Source organism: Embiotoca jacksoni, unplaced genomic scaffold, assembly GCF_022577435.1.
Source record: "Embiotoca jacksoni isolate LCO1_2020_lvr unplaced genomic scaffold, fEmbJac1.0.p SCAF_50, whole genome shotgun sequence".
NCBI classification, from domain to species: Eukaryota; Metazoa; Chordata; class Actinopteri; family Embiotocidae; genus Embiotoca; species Embiotoca jacksoni.
The window spans coordinates 649,793-666,616 of record NW_027185404.1 but is presented as its reverse complement, the minus strand read 5'-3'; the positions used below and the strand labels follow the sequence as shown (position 1 = coordinate 666,616).

The window sequence follows — 16,824 nt, the reverse complement described above, 5'->3', positions numbered from 1 at the left end:
AAATCCCGGGTTGGTCACATCCTCAGCTCGGAGTGCGGCCCCCTCAGCGTGCCTCAGGGAATCAATAATGCAGTAAAACCTGACAGAGCATCCTCCAATAATTATATTAAAAACATCAGTGGACTCAAGTTCCTCCAATAATCATATTAAAAACACCAGAGATCAGACAGACTCAGAGAATCAACCTTACACACCTGCTTTTCTCAGACTCCTTTTCTCAATGTTTTATACGTCAGCATCGATGTATTATTGTATACAACAAATGTATAATTATTAGCATTATTATTATTATTATTATCATTATCATTATTATTATTATTATTATTGTAATTATTATTGTCGTTGTTTTCTGTGCATATAATTATATGATATGTTATGGAGCGTGTTGTCCTGTATGTGTATGATCATTCTATAGACTGTTATAAATTAAATTATTTATTATTCAGGACACACGAATTTGTTATCTATAACCGACCATTTCAAAAATACTATAGCTGAGTTTGTAATGTATTGTTGCAACTGAATAATTTCAGTATATATATATATATATATAAAACCGACTATGTACGTCACACACACACGGAAACTACAACTCCCAACAGGCTTGTCCGCGGCGCCTTATGTAACGTCATCAGCAGCGGACGGCTCCTGTTGTCTGCCCCGGTTCTCTCGGTGAAGCATTCTGGCTCCTCTTCCTCCGCCGGTATCTCTGTGAGGAAGTCTGAGAGATGGCGTCTCCCCTCAAAGTGTGTATAGTCGGCTCCGGAAACTGGTGAGATCTAATATTTCATATTCGGTCTGTAGATGTTTTATGGTCTGTATGATCAGAAACTTAAAAGAACTTAACTTCCCGCTCTGAGACCCGTTTCTCTCCTGTTAAAGCTGCAGACCTGTTAGATAAAACCAGACCTGGTCTGGACCAGGTCCACAGCTCGGCTGTGTAACAACCCTCCTGCTGAATCAGCACTTGGATGAGACACACCTGTCAGACCTGGCCCAGACCTTAACCTGCTCCAGACCTAGTCCAGACCTTGATTTGGTCCAGACCTGGTCCAGACCATAACCTGCTCCAGATCTAGTCCAGATCTTAACCTGGTCCAGACCATTCCATACATTTTGTTATTGAGCACTTCACCTTCATCATCATCATCATCATCATCCACCTGACGACATGCTGATTAAGCAGCAGGACTGGTTCCGATGTGTTCGTATTCACCGTGTACGAGAAGAGTCCGTATGAACGGCGCCCTCTGGTGGTGTTCACCACGTCACAACTCTAAATGTTCTATCAGCCTCGAGTTCACGGGTCGTGGCGTGTTTGCTGACGTTAACAGAAAGGTCAGAGGTCGTGGAAGTTCACGTTTGGTTGGATGTGAAGCTCATATATTGTAATATTAGTCACGTAGAGTTTGTCTTCATAACTTAGATAACAGCCTACGTCTGTGAGCGCTTCACCACCGCAGAGACGATCCATCCGCCGGACAGGTGACTCTCATCCAGGTGCTGATTCAACAGCAGGGTTGTTACACACCCGAGCACTTGGGCAAGAATGGGACCACATTTTACTTTCAAAACTCCACCAACTGTTCTTCTCAGTTCCCAAACGTTTACAGAGTGTTGTAAAAAGAAGAGGTGATGCAACACAGTGGTGAACATGAACCAACTTTTTAGAGACGTGTTGCTGCCATCAAATTCAAAATGAGCAAATATTTTTTATAAAATTTCTCAGTTTCAACATTTGATATGTTGTCTTTGGTCTATTTTTAATTAAATATGGGTTTACATTATTTACAAATTCTGTTTTTGTTTACATTTTCCACAGTGTCCCAACCAGGTTGTGTTTTATTGGATGTAAATGTACCTCTGATCTTTGTTAATCTGTGGAAATGTACCAGTAACAGAGTGAAAGCTCTCAACCGACCGGTGCAGAGAGTTTCAGGTCCACCCGTGATACCCGATGAAATGTGGTCACATGATTGACTTTCTGTCCCGTCGGGGTTGCAGGGGCTCAGCCATCGCCCGGATCGTCGGACACAACGCCCGGTTGCTGCAGCGCTTCGCCACCACGGTGAAGATGTGGGTGTTCGAGGAGCACGTGGACGGCAGGAAGCTCACCGACATCATCAACACGGAACACGAAAACATCAAGTACCTGCCGGGATACAAGCTGCCAGAGAACGTGGTGAGAATCAGCACGATGAACCCTGATGGGAAGCGGCAAGTCGCCATGGTCTGATCGTGATGTCACTTCCTGCTCAGGTGGCCGTCCCGAGGCTCTGCGACGCAGCAGACGGAGCCGACCTGCTGGTGTTCGTGGTTCCTCACCAGTTCATCAGGAAGCTCTGTGACGAGATGGTGGGCTGCGTCTCCACCACAGCGCGAGGAATCACTCTCATCAAGGTAACCATGGTGACTGAGGAGATGCAAGAGGGACACAGGAAAGATGACGTCCAAAACGAAAAGGACATACAAATCAAAGCTTTTAAACAGGAGAATAAAAATACAGTAAATAGTCCGAAATGTCAGTTAGTGAAGTTCAGCCTGAAGGTGAGATTTAAAAGAAGTGAGTGTGTGTTGGAGATTTAATAGTTCACATGACAACTGAACTTCAACAGAAGAAGTTTAGAACCCAACAACAGCTCTAACTGGAGCTGTGACGATTATTCGATTAATCAATTAGTTGATTGACATAAATGAAAATACCAACTATTCTAATGATAAAGTAATTATTTTTCAACGTGCTAAGCTTCTCTGATTGCAGCTTCGTCCATGTGAAGGTCTCCTGCTGCCTTCAGTCCTCCTGCAGCTCCGATAAACACTGTTCACCTTCCTCCTCCAGTTTCTGATGGTTGAGTCCACAGATTCATTCAGGATGAAAATAGTTGTTGGATTTGAGCACGGCTCAGTGGTCGAATGGTTCCTGACAGGACGAGTGTCATGGACGTGATGTGAATCGCTCCACACATCTTTAAATATATATCTTTAACTATCACAGATGTTTTCATGGGATTCAGTTTGTCTGTCAGGAGCTGAAACCTTCTTTTCATAGAACATCTGGGATAATTCATGTCTAAGTGAACAGAATGAAGCTCTGATCTACATTTACAATGCAGCCACCACACACACACACACACACACGCACGCTCACACGCTCACAGACACACTCATAGACACACACACACACACTCGCACACACGCTCACAGACACACACATACATACACACACACACAAACACAATGTTCCTCTGCAGTGTGTGTGTGTGTCTAAATCCCACCTCTGTCCAGGTAAAAAGCAGATTAAATGTGTGTGTGGTGTGTGTGTGTGTGTGTGTGTGTGTGTGTGTGTGTGTGAGGACACAGCTGCAGAAAAATCCTTCAGAATAAAAGCATCATCTAAAGGAAGGATTAAAATCATGTTCTCCTCACAGCTGTCTGTACAATTTAACATTAATATAAAGATGAATATAAATTAGTGACGTGATGTTTTAGAGCTGACAGGCAAACAATTTAAATTATTGTAACATGAAATTATCCTAATTATGTGTGTGGACAGATGAGTGTCCTGTCCATGGTTGTCTCCGTCTGTCTGTCCTCCATGTTCCACGTACATCGCTGCCTGCTTCACGTGACCAGCTGAGTAGCCGTCTGTCGTTTTATCTGTTCACTCATGGATGTAGCACCTGTCACCTTCATCCTGCTGTCTCACCTCCCTCCTGTCCCTCTCGTCCCTCTCGTCCCTCTGTCTGTCTTTCAGGGCATCGATGAGGGTCCCGAGGGCCTGAAGCTCATCTCTGACATCATCCGTGAGAAGATGGGGATCGACGTCAGCGTCCTGATGGGAGCGAACATCGCCAACGAGGTGGCAGCCGAGAAGTTCTGTGAGACCACGATCGGTAGGACAGATGCAGTCAACGTGAAATAAAACATTACATTTGTTTAATAAGATGTCCGTCATGGTAAACCAGACCCAATATATCCAACTACACAGAATCAAGCTTCATTTCTTTCAACATAAATGTGTCAAACAAACACGTCTGATAAGGACTCCTCAGATTTCTTCATTAAAGCGTCTCAGAGGTCTCAGTGGGACTCAGTACCATGTCTCTGGGGGTCTCAGTGGGACTCGGTACTGTGTCTCTGGAGGTCTCAGTGGGACTCAGTACCGTGTCTCTGGAGGTCTCAGTGGGACTCGGTACCGTGTCTCTGGAGGTCTCAGTGGGACTCAGTACCGTGTCTCTGGAGGTCCAGCTGGGTCATCATCAGACCACCTTTGACCCTGCATGATATAAACAGCTCTGCTTCAAGTGAATGAGGCCAGTCCAAAAGAGCAGCAGATAATACTGCTATTTATATCTGTTACGTAACACTTGCCAGTATTTATACAGCAGCTCCATTAACCACAGCACAAATCTGCTTTATGTCTGCAGAGAATCTGGGAGGAATAATCCTACTGTTATTAAAACACTGATGAGTCTGAATATTATCAGGCTCTGAGCTGCAGCTCACTGAGAAATAAAATATTAGAAATCAAATGTTAGAAATCAAATGTTAGAAATAACATCAGAAATAAAATATTAGAAATCAAATGTTAGAAATTACATGTCAGAAATAAAATATTAGAAATCAAATGTTAGCAATAAAATATCAGAAATAAAATGTGAGAAATAAAATGATAGAAATAACATGTCGGACATAAAATGTTAGAAATATAATTTTTGAAATAAAATATCAGAAATAAAATGTGAGAAATAAAATGATAGAAATAACATGTCGGACATAAACTGTCAAATAAAATGTTAGAAATATAATTTTTGAGATAAAATATTAGAAATAAAATGTTAGAAATCAAATGTTAGAAATAAAATATCAGAAATAAAATGTTAGAAATATAATTTTAGAAATAAAATGTTAGAAATAAAAGACTAGAAATAAATTGTCAGACATAACATGTCCTGTCTCTGTCACTGTGTCTCCATCTGTCCCTGTCTGTCTGTCCCTGTGTGTTTCTCCATCTATCTCTGTGTCTGTCCCCGTGTTTCCATATGTCCATGTCTCCGTCTCTGTCCCCGTATGTCCAGGCAGCAGGATCCTGGAGAACGGTCTTCTGTTCAAAGAGCTGCTGCAGACTCCAAACTTCAGGATCACTGTGGTGGATGACTCGGATACAGTGGAGCTGTGTGGAGCTCTCAAGGTACACACAAGGGACACAACCACAGACAGGAAGTTACCCAGCTCATGTTCCTGTGTGTGGTTCTTACTTCCTGTCAGGGTTGTTAGGGTCCAGACCCAGGTTCTGTCTTCTATAAGTGTTCTGTACTGTTCTGTGTCTCCCGGTCCGGGTCAGAACATCGTGGCGGTGGGCGCCGGGTTCTGCGACGGTCTGCGGTGCGGCGACAACACCAAGGCAGCAGTGATCCGTCTGGGTCTGATGGAGATGATCGCCTTCGCCAAACTCTTCTCCAAGAACGGCTCCGTTTCCACAACAACCTTCCTGGAGAGCTGCGGCGTGGCCGACCTCATCACAACGTGCTACGGCGGCCGCAACCGCCGCATCGCGGAGGCCTTCGCAAACACGGGGAAGGTGGGTGCAACGAGGACACGTCACATCCATTTAAAACTTCTCGTACGTTTTAAACTAGTTGTTAGTGACGTCGCTCTGTGGCTCGTCAGACACGACGTATCCTAAATGATCTGCTGCCGCTCCTCCTCTCAGAGCATCGAGGAGCTGGAGAAGGAGATGCTGAACGGTCAGAAGCTGCAGGGACCGGCCACCTCCGCCGAGGTCCACCACATCCTCCAGCAGAAGGGCCTGGTCAACAAGTCTGTGAACTGCTTGTTCCCCTTCACTGCTGTTTACTGCCTGTTTACTGCTTGTTTACTGCTTGTTTACTGGGACGTGTCGAGCACATCACAACACTTAGAGCTGCAGTTGGGGAAATACTCCTTGTTTGTTTTCTTGCTGAGAGTGAGATGTTCAGGTGGATAAGGAGGACCGAGCTGCAGTCAGTCATTGGACCAACAGATAGCACAGAACTAGAATTGAACTACAACCCACAGAGAAAGTCACCTGCACTGGTTTCCAGTGACCCAGTGAGACATGTCAGAAGTCAACTGGTGGGATTTGTTGCCCTCTTAGTGTGTTTCAGTTATTTAAGACTCAGCGGTCGGAGCGTCTCGGTGATGCTGAGACTTCTGCGGAGCTTCTGGTGAATAATGAACAGGATCAACTTCCACAAATATATCAGGGACACGAGTCGTATTAATTATTGTGATCTGCTGCAGCAGTGAATGCCAGGTGTCAGGATGGAGTCTTTAAAACGAGTCTGAAATGAATTCTCACCAGATTTATTTTCTGCCTCGTCAACTCTTCACAGGAACATAAAGTTATTTTATAGAGTTTCATTCTGAATATTGATATTAAAAGACAGTTCGTAGAGTTCATTTTTACACTGTATATGTATATATCGACCCGTTAGATAACTGAGTGTTCATGAATCAACCCTGAGAGAGTGTGGAGGGAGAAATGTGTTAAATTCATGGTCAGGTGATGTGAACATGTGCGTGTTGATGTGAACATGTACGTGTTGATGTGAACATGTAATGTGTGATCCTGATGATGTCTGATGGGGGCGTGTCCTCCTCCTTCCAGGTTTCCTCTGTTCACAGCCGTGTATCAGATCTGCTTTGAGGGCCGGCCGGTCCAGGAGATGATTGCCTGCCTGCAGAGCCATCCAGAACACATGTGACGACCCGCCGGGCCTGAGAGAGCTGCTGAAGGTGATGATCACACCGGGACCAGCGTCGGATCCTCCTGCTGACAGACACCTCGACACTCAGCAGGTTGATTCTCCGGACTGTTTAAATACTGCAGCTTTTCAAATTACGTTTGACAGTCCTCCATCAGTGACGTGAGGACACAAAGAAACAGCAGACCAACGCTGTCTGGGTCGGTTCTGACGGATCAGAGCTCAAACATCTGCAGACTGAGGACAGACGGACCAACACACACTGGTATTGTTGGGAGGATCTAACATCAGCAGCTCACTGGTTCATCTCTGAAACACATTCATCTGCACAACATGGATGGAGGTTTTTCTGAGGTCAGCTGTGTGCTGTTATCGGCTCCACCTCCTCCCCCCTCCTACACCTCCTCCATCCCCCCTCCTCCACCCTCTTCTTGGTCAGTATCCTCCTCCACATCCTCCACCCTCCTCCTGTTTAGTACTGATCACATGGTGCTCCTCAGACAAACACACCAGCTCTAACTGTCTTCTTCCTGTTTACTTTAACTAACTGTCTAAAAACAGACGTATCTATTTTAAATAATGTGATTATAATAAGTGCAGCCTTATTACAATTTTATTATTATTATTATTATTATTATTATTATTATTATTTTTATCACTGTGTTAGAGGGAGACTCTGGTGTCTCAGCCTCGACCTGTTCTCACTGTGACAGGAAATCAGACGTCCAGGTCTGACTGAACAGAGAAGAAGTGTGTGTTAGAAAAATATTAATCTGTTGTCACATATCAATAATCACCAGGCAGCTGCTGTAAATGAATAAACTACCAGCCATCACCTGACTGAGGTCTCCTGTTTATACCGGCAGACAGCTCGTCCTCAGCCTGACGGCAGCTCTCGTGGCCTCTGACCTCTTATGGTCACGAAGTGTTAGAATGACGACTGCAGAGCTGTTTAAAGGGTTATTAAATTTTTAAATGATTATAGACATAAATCACAAACGGTTCCGTTCAAACTCTTTACTGAAGTATCTTTATTTAATGTGTCTGTTCTGTCCACTTACTTTTGCTTGTCTCCTTCTGTCCTCCTGATTGAGTCTGACTGTTTATTTATATATATATATATATATATATATATATATATATATATATATATAACTGAATAATCATGAGTTTTTTTATGTACCTGTTTGTCTGATGCTGCCCATTGAGAGATTCAGGGAGGCTACTGTGGTGCTGTCAGTGTGTGAACGTGATTCTGTCAGTGGTGTGGTAGTTTAAAAAACATTGTGTAACTATAGAGGAGACGTATCAATGGGTTTACATTCAAATAAACTCTGTGGTTTCTGCTGTTCAGTGAAACTTGTGCTGATATTTAATCTCAGACAGACTCATCAGCTCCTTTTAATTCATTTGTTTAATTAGAAAGTCACAGTCATGCAGGCTGTGGATGGATGAATATGTGCAGTAATACATAAAGTTATGAATACTATTAAAAAAGGAGCTGTATGTTAATTATTATGTGTTTTAAACTGCTGCTCCCTCAAATTCACTGTAGCCTGTCAGATACACTCAGATAAACAGAACAATGGCAGCCTTTAGTAATAATAAACATGACAAAAAAACACAAATGAACTTGACTGATAATTTTTTTTCAATGCACTTGTGTTGAAGGCTTTTTAAATAGCTGGGTACTGTTGTTTCTACATATCTGAATATTTGTTCCTCCTGTAAAATCATAGAAAACCTTCTTATCTGACCCATTTTGTGCATGTGCTCCACAGTTTTGGTTAATTACCATCAGAGCAGTTTTGACCAAACCTTTTACATAATTTCACTTTAAAAGTCGGTCAGCGAAATCTACAAGAACAATATATTAAAAACAAATCATACACTGAGTTGTAGTTTTACTCAAAGCTCATATCTGTGTATACAACTCAGATCCTGGTTTCCGTCTCCCGCCGGGCTGACGTCACACTCCGCTCCGCCAGGGGGCGCAGCAGCGGGAAAACAGGAGGAGCCAGAAGGAGGAGAATCAGCAGCTAACCGAGCGGTCCCCGGTGAGACACACGCAGGTACCCGCTGTCTGCTGTCACTCTCCGTGTTTAACTTCCACCCTGATTCAGGACTTGCCCGGAGCTCCTGATACCGCAGAGATGAAGCCAGCTTAGCCGCACAGCTACCTGTATATGCTTGCTGGAGCAGCGGGTCGGAGCCATGTTGTTGTGCTGCTGTCATTGAAAATAAGTCACAGAAAGCCACGAAGAAGAAGTGTTGTTTGTCTGTGATTTCAAATTTGGGTCGAAGAGCTGCTGGTGAGTCTTCATTATCCTCCGAGTCTCAAACCACCTGACAGGCAGGTCGGAGGTCAGATAACCCGGCAGGTACCGACCGGTTTAATACCGAGTTGATTAGTAGATAGTGTGAAGGAGACAGAATACAGCTCAGGACGGTTCCCCTGATGTTGTGCTGGTTCTGAAGTTTGACTGAATGACGTGTGCTGACAGGTAGATCACGTGAATGCTCTGACGTGCAGATGGACCGTCTGTGGAGCTCGTGATTCCTCCCCACCTGCTGGATGTCTGTGGCCGCCCTGCTGCGCTGCTGCGCCAGGTAACCTGCTGAGTGATGAGACAGAAGAGGAGTTCTCAGAAAACTGTCCGGCAGTCCCTATCTGTCCTCCCTGTCCTCCCTGTTCTCTCTGTCCTCCCTGTCCTCCCTGTCCTCTCTGTCCCTGAACAACCAAGTAATAAATACACAGAGACATCAAAGTAAATCCTAATTAGTTTAAAGAAAGTTTATATTTGACAGATTTCAGAGACTGAAGATAAAGAAAACATATTCTTCAACTGAGGAATCAAACTTTTAAACTTATTGACCTCTGATCAATATTTTGTGTAAAACCTTCCAGCAGTCTCAGACTGCATGTTTCAGCTCCTTACATGTTTGATAGGATTCAGATCTCACAGAAGGACACTTCATAACAGTCCAATGTTTGGTTCTGATCCGTTCTGGCTGCTTTCAGCTGTGTGAGACCGAGACCGAGCTTTGTAACACTGGGCAGCACGTTTGGCTGCAGAGTTCCTCAATAGTCTTCAGGTTTCATTGAACTGCGCAGATTCAAGGTTCCCTGTGTCAGATGCAGCAAACAGAACCGGAACCAGAACCGAAACACGCTGCACACCGACACCTTGTGTCTGCAGGGAGCAGCAGAAAATACAATTGGTAGCAGCAAAACAGACGAAATGTTGATTTTAAAGCAATAAATGAATGATCAATAATCAAAAGGATCATTACTCAGAGGACTTAGTGCGACGGTGTCTGAGTGAGCAGTCGTTTCCTCCACCTCCTCATCTCTGGTGTTTGTCTCTGCAGGCTGCACAGGAAACATGTGGCTGCACATGTTGTCCAGCAGAGGGCGCTGTCAGGGGCAGAGACTGTCAATGCACTCAGACCATTCTACTTTGCTGTCCATCCCGACTTCTTCGGTCAACATCCCCGAGAGAGGGTACGTCTCTAATCTGGAAACCATATCACAGTGCAAATAGATGCTGACACGTGTCAGGTCTCAGCCAATCAGACACGTCGGAGTCCACCAATCACACAACCATCATACCTAACACGGCTCGACTAACAGCTTAGCACACAGTATCACTTTAATACATGAATGATATAATATGAAATATATTGTGACATATGATATGATACATATCATATCATATGTCACAATATATTTCATATTATATCATGATACGATGTGAAATGATATGACAGGATGTGACATGATATATGATGTGATATGATATGATATGATATGATATGATATGATATGATATGATATGATATGATACAATGTGATATGTCATGACATGATTAGATACAACATAATGAACCATGATATGATATGACATGACCCGATATGATAGGATAGGATATGATGTGATATGATGATATATGACATGACATGACATGACATGACATATGATATGATATGATATGATATGATATGATATGATATGAAATGCTGCTTGTTATACTGGGACCACTGTGTTACAGGAGGTAAATGAGAACTCCTTGAAGAGGCTGAACGGTTACCTGGAGAACCTGCAGAAGCCCAGTTCACGCTCAGCTCAGCCGATGGAGCTCACCTTTTATGTGAGGGACACCAAGGAAACCAGTGATCATCCAGACCTGCTCAGCTCAGGTACAGGTTATGTTCTTATTGACCTGCTCAGCTCAGCTCAGGTCCAGGTACTGTTCTTATTGACCCGCTGAGCTTAGATCAGGTCCAGTTTCTGTTCTTATTGCTCGTACTGCTACTGAGTTCTGGTGGGCAGTTCTTGGAGATGTGAACCCTCCGGCTGGTTCTCAGGGTTCCGCTCAGTGAGCTTCACCCTGCAGACGAACGATGTCCTGAGCACGGTGATGAACGTGTTGACGTCCTGCAGCCTGTCTGTGGAGCACATGAAGGGACTGAAGACGAATGCTGAGACGTCCAGACGTCACCCCGAGGCCGGGCTGCCTTTTTACAGACCCATCAAGTGGGATAAAAGCTACTACACGTTCACTGGCTTCAGAGACCCCGAGCAGGAGCTGCAGCAGGCCCAGAGGGTGGAGCCTATTCTCAGGTAGGGATCACCTGAGCCCAATGTTAGTGGTGTACGTGTGAAGGGTTGTCTATGTCTGAAGGGTTGTGTACATGTGAAGAGTTGTCTACATGTGAAGAGTTGTCTACATGTGAAGGGTTGTGTACATGTGAAGGGTTGTGTACATGTGAAGAGTTGTCTACATGTGAAGGGTTGTGTACATGTGAAGGGTTGTGTACATGTGAAGGGTTGTCTACGTGTGAAGGGTTGTGTACATGTGAAGGGTTGTCTACAAGTTAAGGGTTGTGTACATGTGAAGGGTTGTGTACATGTGAAGGGTTGTCTACATGTGAAGGGTTGTCTACATGTGAAGGGTTGTGTACATGTGAAGGGTTGTGTGCATGTGAAGGGTTGTGTACATGTGAAGGGTTGTCTACAAGTTAAGGGTTGTGTGCATGTGAAGGGTTGTCTATAAGTTAAGGGTTGTGTACATGTGAAGGGTTGTCTACGTGTGAAGGGTTGTGTACATGTTAGGTTAGGTAGTTACTTTATTAATCCCTGAGGGAATTTTTTTTTTCGCTACAGCAGCATACAGAAGCAATAAGATAATAATAGAACAATAGAAAAGCAATAAAATAGCAGTAAAAATATAAAATATAAATATAAAATATAAAATGCACAGTATATACAGTACAGTATATATCTATATATATTATATACAAACAACCAAGAAACACAGTCAACAGTATCATTGTTATGTGATGTATTTTGCCAGAGGTGAGTTATTGTACAGTCACATGTGAAGGGTTGTGTACATGTGAAGGGTTATCTACATGTGAAGGGTTGTATACATGTGAAGGGTTGTGTACATGTGAAGGGTTGTGTTAACGGATCACATTGTGTTCTCTTCGTCAGCTTGTGGCTGAGAAACAACGAGACCGAGGCGACGAAGAAGCACAGCGCAAGTCTTCCTCGGAGAGAAGAGCTGAACAGGCTGAAGAAGGAGCTGTGTGACACGTTTCACCTGGCTGACATCAGGTACACTCAGTGCTGCTCACCTCCTCTACAGGTGTGCTCACCCCTCCGACCCACGGTCGTAGGTAGGAAGTAGGAGCAGTCAGCAGGTTCCTGTCATCGTCCTTCTTTTAGTAAACTATGAAGTACTAAGAAGCTTTGAGCATGTGATGATGATGATGATGATGATGATGATGATGATGATGATGATGGTGCCATCATCGTGTGGTGCAGGTGGCAGCGCAGCTGGGGCGTGGCCCACAGGTGCTGCCAGCTGCAGAGTCTGAGCCGACTGTACCAGCAGAACCCCGAGGCCCTGATCCACCTGCAAGGTACCGACTGTGTCCACGCTGCTGTTAGATATGTCCTCACTCTGACCCTGTGACATCACAGAGGAGGACCCGCCTCCTCATTCACACTGTGGCACCCCCCAATCCCTCCCTTTAGGACACACTGTTGTCTTCGCTGACCAGTCGGGGATGAACGCCTCTGGACACGTCATGCTAGGAACCATGGACGTCCATCACCAGTGGACCAAAGTAATGCAGTAATGTAATGTCTCCTCCTGTCTCCTACTGTCTCATGCTGTCTCATACTGTCTTCTCCTGTCTCATACTGTCTCATACTGTCTCCCGCTGTCTCCCACTGTCTCCCGCTGTCTCCTAGTATCTCCTAGTGTCTCCTCCTGTCTCCTACTGTCTCATACTGTCTCCTACTGTCTCCTACGGTCTTCTACTGTCTTATGCTGTCTCCTAGTGTCTCATACTGTCTCATGCTGTCTCCGTGTCCCTCTGTGTCTCCTGACTCTCTGTCTTTGTCCTACAGCTCTTCGAGCAGCTGCCCAGTTTCCGGCGGCTGCAGCAGCAGACGGACTGGCTGAAGGAGCGGATCAGTGTCCTGCTGGGTGGGACTCAGGTGGTCCACATGGAGCGGCTCGGCCCGGTTCAGCCCATTGAGGAGCACTACGGCACCCTCAGCACTTTCCACAAGAACCTGCTGTCACGACGCCTCTGGCTGCACCCGAGGAGCCTACAGGGCCTCACCATGCTGCTGGAGAAGTACGCAGACACACACAGACACACTCACAGACTCACAGACTCACACACACACACACACAGACACACTCACAGACTCACGCACACACACACACCTCACACACACATACACGTGCTCGCATGCACACACACACACACACACACACACACACACACACACTCTCACGCACACACACGCTCATACACAGACATACACACACTCACACATGCACACACACACACACAGTTGTATTATAACCTGCTGTTTGTGTTTCTTAGCGACCGCTCTAACCCCAGCCTCCATGAGATGGGACACTTCATCATCCCCACCAACTGTGACCCCCCCAAGCTGCAGGTGTTCCTGCAGAGCCACGCCCCCGAGGCCAGACAGCGCGCCCAGCGCAGGAAGCAGTGAGTCCAACACACTCAGACCTCCTGCAGCTCTCAGTGGGTTTGTGTCACCTGGAAACACACGTAGGAAAATACAACACATGTTGGTGCTCGGTGCAGCAGGACGTGTCCGGTTTGACCCTCAGTGTGCCGACACAACTTACCATCTAAACAAAACATGTAATCTCAGTGTTCATATTGTGGAGCAATTCACTTTTAAATATAGAAACTTTTTGTTAGTGTGATCTGTTTCCGTGGCAACACATGAGGTATGACTAACAACTGGAAAACAATCAGTCATGTCAGTAGACTGTTATGTAATGTTTACTACTCCAGGAAGTAGTCCGACCCTTAGAAACCACATAGCAACAGAAAGGATTTCTAGTCTCCAACTGAATAAATACAGAAACACTGAACTGCTCAGCTAGCTCAGTCTGGTTGGAACAAAGATATCTGATGGACTAAGATATCTGCGACCAAAAAGGACCAAAAGAGACCCGACTTCACCAAGTAAACTACTAAAACTATTATTAGTTATTATTATTATTATTATTTTATTTTTATTTTTTTTATTTTTTTTGTTTTATTGATTATTATCTGAAATTCAATTCTAATTATATATTCCCAAAGTGGAGGCGGAATGATATTTCTACTGATGAGCTGGGAGTGTTGTCATGGTGATTTGGTCCAAATGTTCAGTCAACCAATTAGATCTCTGGGTCAGAACTACTTGTTAATACAGAACAAATGTTCAGAGGCAGAATGAAGGTGACAGCAGTGTTCATGTCTCATCTTCAGTGCAGTTTGATGTTTGCTGCTCATCATCAGACTGCCCCCTTCCCTCCCCCCTCAGGCTGCAGGCAGAGGAGGACGCCGTGGTGCAGCTGTGTCTCCAGACTCTGTCCCTGAGGAGTCTGTCCAAGGAGCCCAGCGTCAGCTCCTCCCAGATGGTCCTGTGCTGCAGGCGGCTGCTGGAGCAGCGCTCCCCCCTCCTCCAGGGCCTTCACCTCTGCGTCTCCCACTTCTACTCTGTCATGCAGGATGGGGACCTGTGTGTCCCCTGGGACTGGAAGAGCTGAGCTGCAGGACGCCAGAGTCCAGGAGGAGACGTGTTCGTAGCGGATCGGAGTTCAGGCAGCAGATGGACGTAGCGGGTTCACTGTCTGAGGTCAGGAGGTCCACCGGACTCCATGTCTGTAGTTCTGAGGTCACACTGACCTGTTTGGGCTCGGCCAATCAGAAGCACTTTATCCTCCTGCTGAAGGAGACAAATCTACTTCTTACAGATGTTCTTTAAAATCGGAGCTCTCAAACACAACCTTCGTGGAGCCGCTCTCAGCTGGTCACATGACTGACATGGACTGATGTGGAGGCTGGGGGTGAATGAAACACTGACCTCTGGAAGAACAGTTCTTTAAAGCGACGGGAACATGAGGCGACAGGTTCTGCGGGGTTCTGATCCAGGTTCAGTCTGTGTGTGTGTGTGATGAGTTGCTTCTCTTATTATTTCACAGTCCAGAGTGGTTCTAGTTCTGGTTCTGGTCTTCATGCCGTGAAACTGGGTCCATCTGACCTGATGATGGTTTAATTTTGACTCAGTTCTTGTGACGTCTGTTAACGTGAGGCAGAACCGGACCGTGGGACTGGTTCTGACTCGACTCTCAGGGATGTGAGTCGGGTCAGAACTCTTGAGTCCAGTTCATGTCGGTTCACTTCCTACAAGCTGTTTGTGAAAACTTTTTAATAACAAATGTCACAAGTTAATATATGAAATGAAATTATATTGAATCTAATCTGCAACAGGTCAACTCGCCTGAGGCAGGTGTCGTGTGTGTGTGCGTGCGTGCGTGCGTGCGTGTGCGCGCGCGTGCGTGTGTGTGTGTGTTCGTACACCTGAGTCTCAGGTACACTGAGGGGAAAGCAAGATTTGGGGCTAAAGGTCAAAGATCACTGTGACCTTACATAACTCCAGAATTCAAACACTAATTATTACTAAACATGTAAAGGGAGCAAATGATGATATTTTTAAATCCAAAAGGTCAAAGGGCTTCAGTGTGCCATAAAAACATGAACACAGAAACACACAAATATGAAGATGACATCTGTGTGATGAAGAAAGGATGACATCATGTTCAGAAACCAGGAGACGGTCTCTGTGTCCAGGGAGCTCGATGTCCCAGCGTGCAGCAGTAGCAACGGTCAGCTCACTGTTTGCTGTGTTTACCAGGTGACCGGGAGGACTACAGGGTTCGGAGTCCAGAAGAGAAGGCGTGGTTTCAGTTGACCGCTGTTAATGTGAAGAAGGGACCGTGACGCTCGCTGCTGTGAGCAGTGCATTCTGGGAGTCTGACTTGCTCCCACAGCACCGAGGCCCTCAGCCCTCCAGGGGCCCAGTTCTCCTGTACTCATCGCTGTTTGACTCATTTCATTGTTGATTTTATTTTTTATTTTTTGGGGCACAAAGCTAGTTTAAAATGTACGTGAACACTGTTGTCATAGCAACAGGTCCAGGTTCATTCACAGTTATCTGGACTGATCGGTGTCAGTGCTCAGAGTCACTGTGATGTCATGATGGGACATGTATGAACTGTACTTGAATAAATGAGGCAGATGTTCTCTGATAAATCTGGTCAGATGTTTTTAGTATGATGTGGGCAGATGTTTGGATTCTGCTTATTAACTGTGCAGCTGCAATAAAACATGTCGCATGTAGACAGACGGATGGCAGGAGAACAGACGCTTCAGTTTACGGTCTCTGTATATCTCTGCGTGTGTCTCTGTGTCTGGACGTCTCCATCTCAGAGGATCGCAGACATCTGTCATCTCTTCACCACCAGTGATGCCACCTGTGAAGAACAGGCTCCGCCCCCTCATTAAATATTATGACAGTGATGGTGTCAACTATTATTTTCAGGAGGAGCATCAACTGAAACAAGAACACAGATTTTATGATCGTGCATCTTTCTTGACTTTTCTTTTTCCAGGTGTCTTTGCAGCTGAAACTGATCTCTTGCTCGCTCACACACTCCACCGGTGGATCAGTAAAGACTTCCACTC

At 45.3% G+C, this 16,824-nt stretch overlaps 2 protein-coding genes across 6 annotated transcripts; both read left to right on the top strand.

Annotated features, from left to right (window-relative positions):
- The first annotated feature begins 629 nt into the window (after positions 1–629).
- Positions 630–7,896, top strand: gpd1l (glycerol-3-phosphate dehydrogenase 1 like). Its single transcript, XM_069171950.1, has 8 exons — positions 630–772; positions 2,005–2,182; positions 2,260–2,400; positions 3,755–3,893; positions 5,079–5,191; positions 5,345–5,581; positions 5,714–5,820; positions 6,650–7,896. Exons 1-8 carry the CDS (start codon positions 729–731, stop codon positions 6,744–6,746), a joined length of 1,056 nt encoding a protein of 351 aa, XP_069028051.1. The 5' UTR covers positions 630–728; the 3' UTR covers positions 6,747–7,896.
- An 852-nt stretch (positions 7,897–8,748) lies between these two features.
- On the top strand, positions 8,749–16,503 carry tcaim (T cell activation inhibitor, mitochondrial). 5 transcript variants are annotated; one of them, XM_069171947.1, is made up of 11 exons: positions 8,749–8,818; positions 9,280–9,356; positions 10,119–10,251; positions 10,800–10,947; positions 11,116–11,371; positions 12,245–12,367; positions 12,578–12,675; positions 12,791–12,882; positions 13,169–13,401; positions 13,657–13,788; positions 14,621–16,503. In XM_069171947.1, the coding sequence occupies exons 2-11, from the start codon at positions 9,322–9,324 to the stop codon at positions 14,844–14,846; spliced, it is 1,476 nt and encodes a 491-aa protein (XP_069028048.1). In that variant the 5' UTR covers positions 8,749–8,818; positions 9,280–9,321; the 3' UTR covers positions 14,847–16,503. The 5 variants fall into 5 exon arrangements, with proteins under 5 accessions (XP_069028048.1, XP_069028047.1, XP_069028045.1 ...); XM_069171946.1 differs by having other exon boundaries at positions 8,769–9,058; XM_069171944.1 differs by having other exon boundaries at positions 8,769–9,058; positions 9,251–9,356.
- Positions 16,504–16,824: the final 321 nt, after the last annotated feature.

Excerpts from the sequence above, each read along its gene's own strand:
- gpd1l (XM_069171950.1), top strand. The coding sequence starts at position 729 with ATGGCGTCTCCCCTCAAAGTGTGTATAGTCGGCTCCGGAAACTG. Across the intron at positions 773-2,004 it reads ATAGTCGGCTCCGGAAACTG|GGGCTCAGCCATCGCCCGGA; the intron begins GTGAGATCTAAT and ends TCGGGGTTGCAG. Across the intron at positions 5,821-6,649 it reads CAGAAGGGCCTGGTCAACAA|GTTTCCTCTGTTCACAGCCG; the intron begins GTCTGTGAACTG and ends TCCTCCTTCCAG.
- tcaim (XM_069171947.1), top strand. The coding sequence starts at position 9,322 with ATGTCTGTGGCCGCCCTGCTGCGCTGCTGCGCCAG. Across the intron at positions 11,372-12,244 it reads AGGGTGGAGCCTATTCTCAG|CTTGTGGCTGAGAAACAACG; the intron begins GTAGGGATCACC and ends TCTCTTCGTCAG. Across the intron at positions 12,676-12,790 it reads GGCCCTGATCCACCTGCAAG|GACACACTGTTGTCTTCGCT; the intron begins GTACCGACTGTG and ends CCCTCCCTTTAG.